Below are 13,245 nucleotides of genomic sequence, written 5' to 3' on the forward strand. Positions count from 1 at the left end.
GATGTTGAAATAATAATACTATTTTCTATAGTATATGATTCTTTGATCATTTGGCTTTTTGTAAAAGCCAAGTGGCTAAACATCTTCAAAATACGACATCTTTTTATTTTTTGTAGAGTGTTTATGTTGGTTATTATTATTGTGGATTTTCAACCCATATATATGAGACTATTTACTTCAATGGATTCCACATTCTTACTGGCTATCTTCTCCTTTCTCCTATCATGAAGAATTCAATGTTATACTTTTCATTTGCTCTTCTTTATACTTTTCTCTTATCAACACACGTCTTAACTCATGAAATACCAAATAATGGTGAGTCATCTTTTTTTTTTTTAAATTAGAGAGTGTTAGGTAAACAATGACTATTTTGAACAACATAAGCAACCACCAATTAAATAAAAATACATTACATATACCTCTAAATTACCCATCTAATCTTAATATTAAAATAACTATCCGTATACCTAGTAAAATGAACATCCGATATATCTATTGTTCATATTATTTAATATTTTTATTGTCTACCTATACTTTTCCTTTTTTATTTTTTTTCTTTAACTTTTGTAGTGAGTTTTAGAGTAATTATCTATAAATTAGTTTCAAATTTTAAAATATTCAGATAGTCTTCAACATTTATCTTCATTAGCCAATATAATCTCTCTCAAATTGATTAGAATAGTAAAATATAAAATAATTTTTGAATCATTTAAAAATTTTAAATTAATCTCTAAAAAACTTTAAAAATTTTGAACAGTCATTTTAATTAAACGAATTAAATTAAAAGGGAACTATTTTGTCTAGCATAAGTAAATTTTAAGGATTATTTTGTATATTTTAAAACCTAAAATACTAAAACGTCTAATATTAAAAATTTTAGAGACTAATTTAGATAATTACTTTTAATTTAATTTTCAATTTTAAAAGAATGATTGCAATTATAACTTACATTTTTTCTCTATTCACCAGAGGAGAGAATTCCAGCACAAAATAACAATGCATGGCCTTATGAGTTAGAAGGTTCAACAAGTGGCTATCATCTTCCCAGTTACTACTTTCAAGAAGCTAATCCTTCTTTGGTACCTAACGCTAAAAAGGGTCACTATACTACTCGTTTGGTTGGCTATACTCCCAGTGACTATCAACTTGACAAAACAATGATAGATATTAGTTTTCCGGGTGGTAGAATAAATTTTCCTTGGCCATTTTCAAGTTCTATGTTTGTGGCACCAAAAACTGATGAAGCAAGCCCTCTTTATACTGCTACTTCGACTAGTTACCATCGTGCCAATCAATATCCATCATACTTCGGAGATACTGGTGAGGATTTTTTTTCCCCTCTTTTAATGTCTATCTTCTCTTAGTACCTTAAATTTTTTACATAAGTGGTCTAATTTATTTCAAAATTGATGAGTAATGTTAGGAAATGAATTTTTTTCAGCCAATTTTAATCAATGTGTTTAAAATTATTTTGTTTCTCTTAAATTATATACTCTAAATCATAAATCTTTAATCTCAAATTTTAAATCTTAAAATTCTCAAAAAAAAAAAAAATTAAAGATAAAAAATTAACTCATGTTGGCTAACTAAAATTTGATTCCTTATATATATATATTTTTTTAATAATAAGAAGACTCTCTTATCATATATTAGCATAAATTTTAGCCAATTTTACAACGTTATAAAAGTCTATAACTTGTTTAAACTATTATTTGTGAAAATCATTTTAATTATATATTTTTCAAAACTAATGAAAAATTCATTATTATTATTAGAAAAGCCAATGTCTTATATTCTAGTCATATATTGACTTAATAAGTGGTTGATAATGGAATTTTAGGAAACGAAAAGCTACATATGTATTTTATTGCTTCTTAAAGCATCAAGCAAGTTCAAAACTTTTATTGTGTATTGTTATCGTAAGATTTTTTAACTTAAATCCTCTAATTATTGGAACAAATAAAATTGCTGAATCAGAGAATCCTAAAAGTAGAAGAATGACGAGAAATCGTAAATTATTTATGATGGAGCCTTCAGAAGTTAATGAAAAGTTTACTCATATTTTTCCAACAAAGACTTCCAACATGATACATGGCGGTAAAGGATATGGAGACATTGATGAGGCGACAACAACCTAATACCAACCTATCAATTATATACATATGTAACCAAATATATAATAATATCGATATCGGGTGTCTTACGACTTATTTATATATGAAGCTACTATTTGGTTATTATGCTATGCATTTCTTTCTTGTTATCTCTGATTTGGTCATTAACCTAAATCAATATTTGATGTTATGAAATAAATATGATTTTAGTATAAAATTATTTTCTTGTTCGATAATAATTTTAATTTAATCTTGAAATTTTAATTTTATTATCTCAGTCAAACATTAAAGCAATAACTGGATTTATCTAAAGAACAATTATATATATATGACAAATAAAATTATCATTTTATCCAATACTTAATCAACACTAAATTTTAAATATTAAATTTTAAATCTTAAATCTTAATAATATAAAATAAAGTGTTGGCCTAAAATATTAATTAATATTAATAAAAAATACAGTCATATTACACATCTATATAATTTTGTATCCAAGTTCATCCAAGTTGGTCCAACATAAAAAAAAAACCCAATACCATTAAATAAAACGTGAAATACACGCGTCTAACACACACGAAACTGCTCTTACCCAATGCTTCTTCTCTTCTTCTTCTTCTCACGCTCGTTTACGCACGGAGCATCTTCTTCTTCTTCGCCTTCTTCTTCGCATTCCTCCTCCTCCTCTTCCTCATTCTCCTCCTTTTTTTCGTATTCTTTCTTCCTCACGTGTTTTCTCCTTATCGTCATTCTTTTGTTGTTGTTGCTGCTGTATTTTTTTCCTCTTTCTCTCTTTCGTGAAGAGGCAGCAGAAGGTCAAGAGGAAGAGTTTTAAATTGTGCAGAACAGAAATGAACCGAATATGTTATTATGGTTAAACAATTGTATAATACTAAATGAATGGAGTATTATCCATTTTATAAATTCAAATTAGGACATCTTTTTGCATAATAAACTGAACATGTACTCATGGCTAGTGAAACAATTGTATAATACTGAGCGAACGAAACATAATCCATTATATAAAATCAAATTCAAACAGCTTTCTGCACAATGAACCGAACACAGTACTCATGGTGAAACAATTGTATAGTACTGAGTGAACGAAACATAATCCATTATATAAAATCAAATTCAAACATCTCTACCTACAATTTACAGATTATCAATTCAATTCAATTCAATTCATTACACCTCCGTCCATTCATTTTAATTCAAATTAGCAATTGCATTCCATTCAATTCGATTCAACATTGAATAATCCAAACTTCATCAGTTTGATTCGTTTCAGAAGAATAATCCAAATTGCTCTCATTCAACTGATTTGAAGTTGTGTCATTCATTGTTTCGATTCAGATGTGCAGATCGAAGAAGAAAACGAAGAAGAATAGGAAGAAGATAAATGCAACGTAACCAGATCGAAAGAAGAAAGCGAGAAGATGAACGCGACCAGAGGAGAACGACGAAAGCATACCGATCAATAAGAAAGAACGCACGTGGAGCAAAGTTTTAGGTTACACCACGTTAAATGTAGCGCGTGTATGACAAACGAATAATGGGGGAGGGGAGCGCGTCTGACCAATATTGCTTGAATAACTTGGATATATTTTTTATATGGATGTAGAACATTATTGTAAGAGGAATGCTAGGGGGCCAGTAATTTTGGTGTTTTGTAACCATTATTTGGCCATCAATAATGTTTTTAATGGTGTGAGATTACATCTAATGGTGGGAGATCACTCACTTTTGTTTTGATGGTTAAGTGCTGGCCAAAAAATATAAAAGTTGCTGACCCCTAGACTTTTTCTTATTATAAAAAATATTGACCTCTTAACTATTTTTTTTATCTAAAATTTTTTTATGTAATTAAATAACATAACTTAGACACCCAACATCAACAACTATCAAACAAAGACAAATACAAATGATAATAGTGACAATATGTACATACGGAATTTTTTTCTTAAAGAATGAAAAAAATTTATTATTTCCAAAAAGAAAATAACTCCCAATGTCCGGTTTACCACGCAATAAATAGGACCCCTTCGTCGTTTATCTTTGTCAAACTTCTTCAAATATTATTTTTACCCTATCTTTTTTATTTTTTCTAATTCATAATTTTATTATTGTTTAAATATTTAATTTAGATATTGTTATGCTATAATTATTTAAAAAGTTAGGTTAGATAATGTTACCTAAAAGTAGTTTTTAGTTATTATAGGAATAATTATTTAGATCAGATAATAATGTATAAAAATAAATATTTATATTAGATGAGTGCATGATTTTAATTTTGATTTTAATTTAAAGTGTATTTAAATTGTAGGTTACGAGGAAAATTAACTTATGTTTAAGATTAACAAGTGACCAATACGTAGAGGATAGAATAAATATTTTTTAATTATAATTTAAGTGGCATTACTTGACTATTTAGATTAGCTTAATGTGATTCAAATTTTATTTGAATTTTAGTTTAGATTTAGTACGTCATGATTATTTTATTTTTATATTTGAAGGGTTACATAGCATGTATCAATGGAGCACAATTTGCTAAGAGGCTATGAGGAGAATTTGTATAGACTAGATAAGATTGATTATATTGTTGGAAGATTTAGACAACTGATATAAAATTTAAATTATGTATTCATTGAATATAAAATTTATATTTTTGGGAGCTTGAATTCTATATAAGTTTGTGTTTTTTAGCCTACGTACTAAGATGTCAGATACTTGACGAAATAAACTGACACGGTCCAACAAGCTTCCTAGGTCATACCTCAGATGAACAGACTCTGAACATGTGAGATACGTGATTGAGTGAGACTATGATTAGACGTTGCCTGTTTTGATTGAAAGGTGGCAGCCAAAGTCAAACACGTTTTATTTGCCTATATGAGTTGACTATTACCTTGCAGGATGTGACTTATCAGTTAGAACTTCTAATTGATGGAGATCCTTCTTTAGTGGCTACATGAATAGCTGGGAGCTTTTCTATGAGGGACGGACCATGATGGAGTTATGCTAGCAGTTGATAAGAGCTGTAATAGGACCCATTGAGAAACAAGATCAGAACAAGTAGAGCGTCAATATATCGTGGTTTAGAGATACAATATGTCAGGATTTGGAAGAGGACATAACGGATGAGCGATGTATGCAGTACACCTGAGGGTATATCAGGCAGATCATAGTAGTATTTTGTATCTGGACATGTCTGACTGTCGAGTTCACAAGAGGTGGCTGCCACTATTGAAGGATCTAGATTGGGGTGGTCATCTATTTTGGAGTTTAATTGTGCTTGGCTTTTCGTACTAGGAGATGTGTCGAACCACAAACTAAATGCAACAAAATTTAGGTGGATGTAGAGGTTTGCTTCTCTCTTGGACATATTATCATATCATTGCGTTTTTACCCCAAGAATTTGAAGAGTGGAAATTTTCTTTTGTCCAGAGTTATTTCTGTATTTCTTTTCTTTGTTTTATTGCTCTCTAAAAAAAAAAAAAAAGAATGTGTAACTTTTAACAACTCATGAAATTGTAGGTGGGTGGGACACAAGCTATCTCGGGGCTCTAAGGATACTAGACTTTGAAGTTGGAGAGGAGTTCTCAACAACATTGAGACAAATGACAAAGTTAATCAATATATTTGTATATAAGTATAGACGTGTTCTTTTTTTTTTTTTGACCAATTGCCTTGTTATTGATTGAATTTACATCACAACTTTTATTTGCGTCTGTCACAACAGTATTTGCGATGTATTTTTAGTGGGTGCATTTAGTGTTGGTTAGTTTGATAGACCAACAGGATCACGTTGTAGGCCACATAACACATGATCTACCTGTTTATACTCTGAATCCTCCATAGTTCATCAACCAGAGGATGATGATTTGCCATAGGTGCAACCTCGAAGGGGGTGACGGGATAGGGTGCATCCTATGCCTGGCCAAGCTAGAGCAGCTTGTAGATGATGATATTAGGGAGTTGTGATTCACAAATGTCATGCTTGCAGATTATTTGGCCTTTGAGCCACAATGTCTGACACAGTCATCATATATCAGTTGGATCAGTGCGAATTATAAGTTCGTGAAGTAGTTTATCTCTTCGTCTTCCTCAATAGATATATCCATGGGTTCAACATTTACTTCATCACCATCAGATAAAGGATTAACTTGATTAGGATCATTCATTCGTTCTCCAACTATAAAACCCTCATGGCTTTCAAAATCTGCTTACACCATGTTATCTCGTAGTGCATTCGAATATGTATTAGACGCCTCAATGCTACTTTCGGGTGGCATGTTTAGATCAACCATCAACCTTCTAATATTTGTGCTAACTGTGTCACTTGATTGGGAGCAATATCCAACAAACATCGATAGGCATCATTATCACACACTTTCATCTTTTTCATATCCATTTTAAAAGAAATTCTATTGGAGCTTTAATAGCCATTCAAAAATGATATCTTAAGATAAATAATAAATATTTTGCTTTGAAGTTATTCAACAAATGCTTACTACAATGCCTCTGCCATGAATTTAAAAAGTACTCAAAAATTGCTTATGTCAATCTTTAGCATTAAATAGAAATAAATTAAAATATTAGTTAATAATGTTAATTGAAAATAATAAAAATAAAAATATATTACCTTTTGCCTATTACTCATTATTGTGTATGATCATCCCCTAAAGCATCGTACAAGCAATTCAATAAATAAAAATTCAAAAAATCTCTAATAGTGTATGTGAGAATTTGCATAAAGAGAATATGCACAAGGCAATATTCTCCGTATGGACCTTTCAAACAACATCCATCTAAGTTAAACGTGGTTTTCAACCATTTAAAATTTTTTATATACATGAAACTATATACATAAAGATCCTTTTAAAAAAATGAGTTTCCTCCTTCAATGTCGTTTAATCATAGTACTCCAATTTTATTATGCTCCCTCTTTTTTTGTAATAACAAATTAGAAAACTTAACTATCTTCTATAACATAAAGCATGAGAACCTTAACTATCTTCTAATAATTATTTTTTCTTCTACCTTATATAATTTTTTGGGATGGGGTTCAATTCCAAACTTGGTATTCAATTTATTAAATATGAGTTTATTGTTCATGATTGGATCAACATTCAAAGATTGTTTCACCTTTTACGCTATGCATGTAGAATTGCTATTTCTCTTTTCAAATTTTCTAATACAAGGATGCTTAGGCTCATAGCTCTTGATAAAAAAAAAAAAAGCAAAATCATTTGGAGAAAGAGAAATATAGACAATCTAAGAACAACTTTTAGAAACAAATTGATGACACGTCATCTTAAGTGATTTTTAAAGTTTTTTTTTCATATATTTTTTTAAGTTTTAATCAAACTTATTATGTTTTCTAATAGAATTTAATAAATAATCAAATAGTTAGAGTTGGAATAGCATTGTTGTGTTTTCAAGAATTTTTAAACTCAAAACAAGCAAGAATTAAAGCTTTTTTACAAGAAAAATACAAATACAATAAAAATGTGGCCTAAGGAACAAAATTGTGCCCAAAAAGAAGAACACTAGAGCCCAAAACACATAAGCCCGGGGTATAAGTTCTCAGCCCTGACCTCTTTATACTCAAATGATGATAACTTGAGCTTCAAAAGTCCAAATGAGGCAGTTTAAGTTGTGTTAGAAAGCTAACGTTCAGAGCTTCAAAATGTTATGCATGTGTCTATAGTGGACATTTAGTTTGAGTCGCGCATGACCATCATCTTTGGGATCTAAAAAATCAATGCCCCAAACTTCTTCAATCTCACGCCCGGCGGAAAACTTGCATGCCCGGCGGACCTCCTACAAGCCCGGCGGACATCCTACAAGCCCGGCGGACCCTTCCTTCTTCCTTTCTCCGCCAGGCGTTCCTCAAAGAACTCCACACCCACCCGGCATATATCCTCCCTTGGAAGGTGCATTTTTGGACTTTTTGCCCAAATTTCTTTAATACAAGTCCAACTTAAAGCTAATTACAGCTCTCAGGAAGCAAAAATTAAGGCCTAAGTTCAATTATCCACATTATTAGAAGTCTTAATCACATTCAAAATATTGAAGACTCTAGAATATTAATTATTAATTCTTTCTAGAAATATAAGAGATTTGGTTGTTAGGATTTGATTTGAATTATTATTTTCAATTTGAAATTAAAGTCAGTAAGTAGTTATCTTATTTTTCTCTTCGAAAGATAAGATTAGGATAGTTTTAAATTTGAATTCTATAATTAGAATATAAATAAGTAAACAAGGTTCACAAGAGAAGGCATCCAGGAGGAGGATCTTCGGATCCAAATCCTAGCATAGTCAGCTCCTCGGTAATCTTTTTTTATTGTTTTCTTTTCTTTTCCATGGGTGACTAATTCTTTGTCAAAGAGTTAGAAGCACTGTTTATATTTTCTATGGGTTCTTAACCTACATTTATTTTATTTTTAAGTTTTGCATTGATCTATTTCATGATTGAGTTATTCATTCTTCATTTGGATTAGTAGTATTGAAAGGTTTGCTAATCTCTTTTGAATTCTTTTATTATAATTGAAAATTTTGATATTTGAATTAATGCTTGAAACTTTTTTGCATGACTCTTTGAATTCCACTAGGAATAGTGGTTCAATTAGTGTACGACACATGCATGATTTTCAATCACTCTAATTTTGAATAAGTGATATATAATTCAAATTAGAATAACATTTGAAAATTGTGTTTTTCTTATAAAGATTTAACTGGACATGAGTAGCTTGAGTATGTGACATGTAATTCCACGTAAGGACTACTTTTTACTACAAGAAATATTGTTAAAATTGACAAAAAATCGACTTACCGTAGCTTTTAAAAGTGTCGATTTTTTAAAAATATAATAAAATCAACGGCTTATTAAACCATCAATAAATTTTAAATAAAATTGATAACCTTTTCGTCGATAATATGAATTTGAGATTTATCCATATTCAACAAAAGTGACACCCTGACTGTTGATAATCTTATGTAAAATCGACGAGATGTCTGTCGATATTTGATTTATTAAAGTCGACAAATTAGTCATTGATTTAATTATTAAAGTATCAACAATATTGTCATTTATTTTTTATTTTCTTTTGTCTCTTCCAAAATAAAAAAGTGACAGCATTGTCGTCGATTTTAATAGCCATATTTTTAAATTATCTTTTTTATTTAAAAATAGTAGACAATTAATGCAAATAAAATTTTAAATATAAAAATAAAATTTATACTGAATATTAGATAATGAAACAAATAAATTTTTAATATAGAAATAAAATTTATACTAAATATTAGATAATTAACAATCCTTTAACATAAAGATTCAAGATAAGATAAATAACTAAATACAAAATATTTATCTAAATCCACTGATAATACAAAATATTCAAAACAAAATAAATAACTCTACTCGTACTCGTCTAAATAGTCCTCATCTAAGTCATCAAAATTATTAGAATCATCCTCCATTTGAGAAATCAATTCCTTCTTCACTAGGTAGGGGATACTCAGCCATCATCAACACTTAATACCTGAATTGTGGTTTCTATGCCAAAATTTGGCACTGCCATTCCCATGTTTCTCTCATTTGACATCAAACAGTCTTTGTCAGTACTTGAGCTATTATTATTTTGGCTATCAGGCCTATTTCGATTCTTTGAGGATCCTAGAAAACTCTAATAGACTTTTGAGGAGAATATGTTGTAAACAGACAAAAAGACTAATGATATTGATCAACATAAGATTGTAGATAAGAGTGTTTTAAAATCTCAGATGCCTGTGATACATATAAAATGAATTTATTGAGTTAACAATAATAATGAATCACATTAGTGTCAAAAATTTTCAAAAAAAAAAATAAAAGATAAAAAAATAACTCATGTTGGTGATGAGCGGATATTTTATACGCTTTTTGGGGATAATTTCATATAGTTTTAAGTATGTTTTTAGTTAGTTTTTAGTCTATTTCTATTAGTTTTAGAAAAAATTCATATTTCTGGACTTTACTATGAGTTGTGTGTTTTTCTGTAATTTCAGGTATTTTTCTGGCTGAAATTGAAGGAGCTGAGCAAAAATCTGATTCAGGCTGAAAAAGGACTGCTGATGCTGTTGGATTCTGACCTCCCTGCACTCAAAGTGGATTTTCTGGAGCTACAGAACTCGAAATGGCGTGCTTCCAATTACGTTGGAAAGTAGACATCCAGGGCTTTCCAGAAATATATAATAGTCCATACTTTGCACAAGAATAGACGACGTAAACTGGCGTTCAACGCCAGTTCTCTGCCCAATTCTGGCGTCCAGCGCCAGAAAAGGATCAAAAGCTGGAGTTGAACGCCCAAACTGGCATAAAAACTGGCGTTCAACTCCACAAATGGCCTCTGCACGTGAATTGCTTAAGTCTCAGCTCCAGCACACACCAAGTGGGCCCCAGAAGTGGATCTCTGCATCATCCATCATAGTTTATCCAATTTTTGTAAACCTAGGCTACTAGTTTAGTATTTAAACAACTTTTAGAGACTTATTTTGCATCTCATGACATTTCAGATCTAAACTTTGTATTCTCTGACGGCATGAGTCTCTAAACCCCATTGTTGGGGGTGAGGAGCTCTGCTGTGTCTCGATGAATTAATGCAAGTATTTCTGTTTTCCATTCAAACACGCTTGTTCCTATCTAAGATGTTCATTCGCGCTTAACTGTGATGGAGGTGATGAGCTGTGACACTCATCACCTTCCTCAAATCATGAACGTGTGCCTGACAACCACCTCCGTTCTATATATGATTGAATGAGTATCTCTTAGATTCCTTAATCAGAATCTCCGTGGTATAAGCTAGAACTGATGGCAGCATTCATGAGAATCCGGAAAGTCTAAACCTTGTCTGTGGTATTCCGAGTAGGATTCAAGGATTGAATGACTGTGACGAGCTTCAAACTCTTGAAGGTTGGGCGTTAGTGACAGACGCAAAAGGATAGTAAATCCTATTCCAACCGGATCGAGAACCAACCGGTGATTAGCCGTGCTGTGACAGAGCGCGTGAGCGTAGTTTTCACTGGGAGGACGGAAGGTAGCCATTGACAACGGTGATCCACCAACACACAGCTTGCCATAGGAGGACGTGCGTGCGTGAATCAGAAGACAGAGGAAAGCAGAGATTCAGAAGATAAAGCATCTCCAAAACTCCAACATATTCTCCATTACTGCATAACAAGTAACCTTTAATTTATGCTCTCTCAGTTATTCACAATTCAACTGATAAACATAATTGACTTCCTGACTAAGATTTACAAGATAACCATAGATTGCTTCAAACCAACAATCTCCGTGGGATTCGACCCTTACTCACGTAAGGTATTATTTGGACGACCCAGTGCACTTGCTGGTTAGTGGTACGCGTTGTGAAAAGTGTGATTCACAATTTGTGCACCAAGTTTTTGGCGCCGTTGCCGGGGATTGTTCGTGTTTGGACAACTAACGGTTTATTTTGTTGCTTAGATTAGGAAAATTTTTTCTTTTTTTGGTTTAGAGTCTTTTATTATTTATCCCTTGTTAAAACACTTTAAATTTATAGCTCAGTTAATTAGAACGTGGTGTTTACGTTCATGATAATTGGCTATCATATTTTTTAAAACCTTTTTCAAAAATAATTTTTCTATTAAATCCTGTGCCAAACTTTAAGTTTGGTGTTTTCTTGTTGATTTCCCTTTGGTTTTCGAAAATTTTGGTTTGGTTTTCTTAAAATTTTAAGTTTGGTGTTCTTTCTTCATGTTCTTGTGTTCTTGTGAGTCTTCAAAGTGTTCTTGAGTTTTCCTTGTGTCTTGATCTTAAAATTTTTAAGTTTGGTGTTCCTTGGTGTTTTCCCTCCAAAATTTTCAAAAACAAGGAGCATTAGATCTAAAAATTTTAAATCTTGTACTATCTTATTGTTTTTCTCTCTCCTCACTAAATTCAAAAATATCTTTTCAAAATATCTCTTCTAACTTCCTAACTTCTTATCTTTTCAAAATTTGTTTCAACTAACCAACTAACTTTTTGTTTGTTTCTCAACTTTTTCAAAACTACCTAACTAACTCTCTCTCTCTCTAATTTTCGAAAATATCTTCCCTCTTTTTCAAAAATTTCTTTTTTAACTAATTAATTTTTATTTTTTTTTATAAAAAAAAAATTTAATTTCAAAATTCAAATTCTTTTTAGTTATTTTATTTTATTTAAGTATTTACTTCTTATAAAATAAAATAAATAAAAAGATAAATCAGTCCAAGTTATATCCATATATCCATCATGGACATAAGTGGAAATGAACAGTCCAGGAGGACTCTGGGGTCATATTCTAACCCCTCTACTGCTTCATATGGGAGTAGCATATGCATACCCTCCATTGGAGTTAGTAGCTTTGAGTTGAATCCTCAGCTCATTATCATGGTGCAGCAAAGTTGCCAGTATTCCGGTCTTCCACAGGAAGAACCTACAGAGTTTCTGGCACAATTTGTACAAATTGCTGACACAGTACATGATAAGGAAATAGATCAGGATGTCTACAGACTATTATTGTTTCCATTTGCTGTAAAAGATCAAGCTAAGAGGTGGTTAAATAACCAACCTAAGGCCAGCATAAGAACATGGAAACAGCTGACAGAAAAATTCCTGAATCAGTATTTTCCTCCAAAAAGGATGACACAGCTAAGGCTGGACATCCAAGACTTTAAACAAGGAGATAATGAATCTCTTTATGATGCCTGGGAGAGATACAGAGAGATGCTACGAAAATGCCCATCTGAAATGTTTTCAGAGTGGGTTCAGTTAGACATCTTCTACTATGGGCTTGCAGAAGGAGCTCAGATGTCTCTAGATTACTCAGCTGGTGGATCTATCCATATGAGAAAGACAATTGAAGAGGCTCAAGAGCTCATTGATACAGTTGCCAGGAATCAGCATCTGTATCTAAGCAGCAACCCTTCCATGAATGAAGAGGTTAAAACAGTAACTGCTGAATTCAGTACTGTAAAACAAGCTGCTGAATTCAATCAGTAATTGGATTTTCTAACAAAGCAGCTAGCTGAATTCAAGGACAGGCTACAGGAGACAAGGATAGCTAATATACATATAGACGAACAGT

The 13,245-nt window shown here is 31.5% G+C and overlaps 1 protein-coding gene across 1 annotated transcript; it reads left to right on the forward strand.

The window, feature by feature from the left end:
• The first annotated feature begins 224 nt into the window (after positions 1–224).
• Positions 225–2,138, forward strand: LOC148544662 (uncharacterized). Its single transcript, XM_088500425.1, has 3 exons — positions 225–315; positions 970–1,320; positions 1,978–2,138. The coding sequence occupies exons 1-3, from the start codon at positions 225–227 to the stop codon at positions 2,136–2,138; spliced, it is 603 nt and encodes a 200-aa protein (XP_088356551.1).
• The last annotated feature ends 11,107 nt before the right edge of the window (positions 2,139–13,245 follow it).

Source organism: Arachis ipaensis, chromosome B9, assembly GCF_059453495.1.
Source record: "Arachis ipaensis isolate K30076 ecotype BB chromosome B9, ASM5945349v1, whole genome shotgun sequence".
Taxonomy (NCBI): Eukaryota; Viridiplantae; Streptophyta; class Magnoliopsida; order Fabales; family Fabaceae; genus Arachis; species Arachis ipaensis.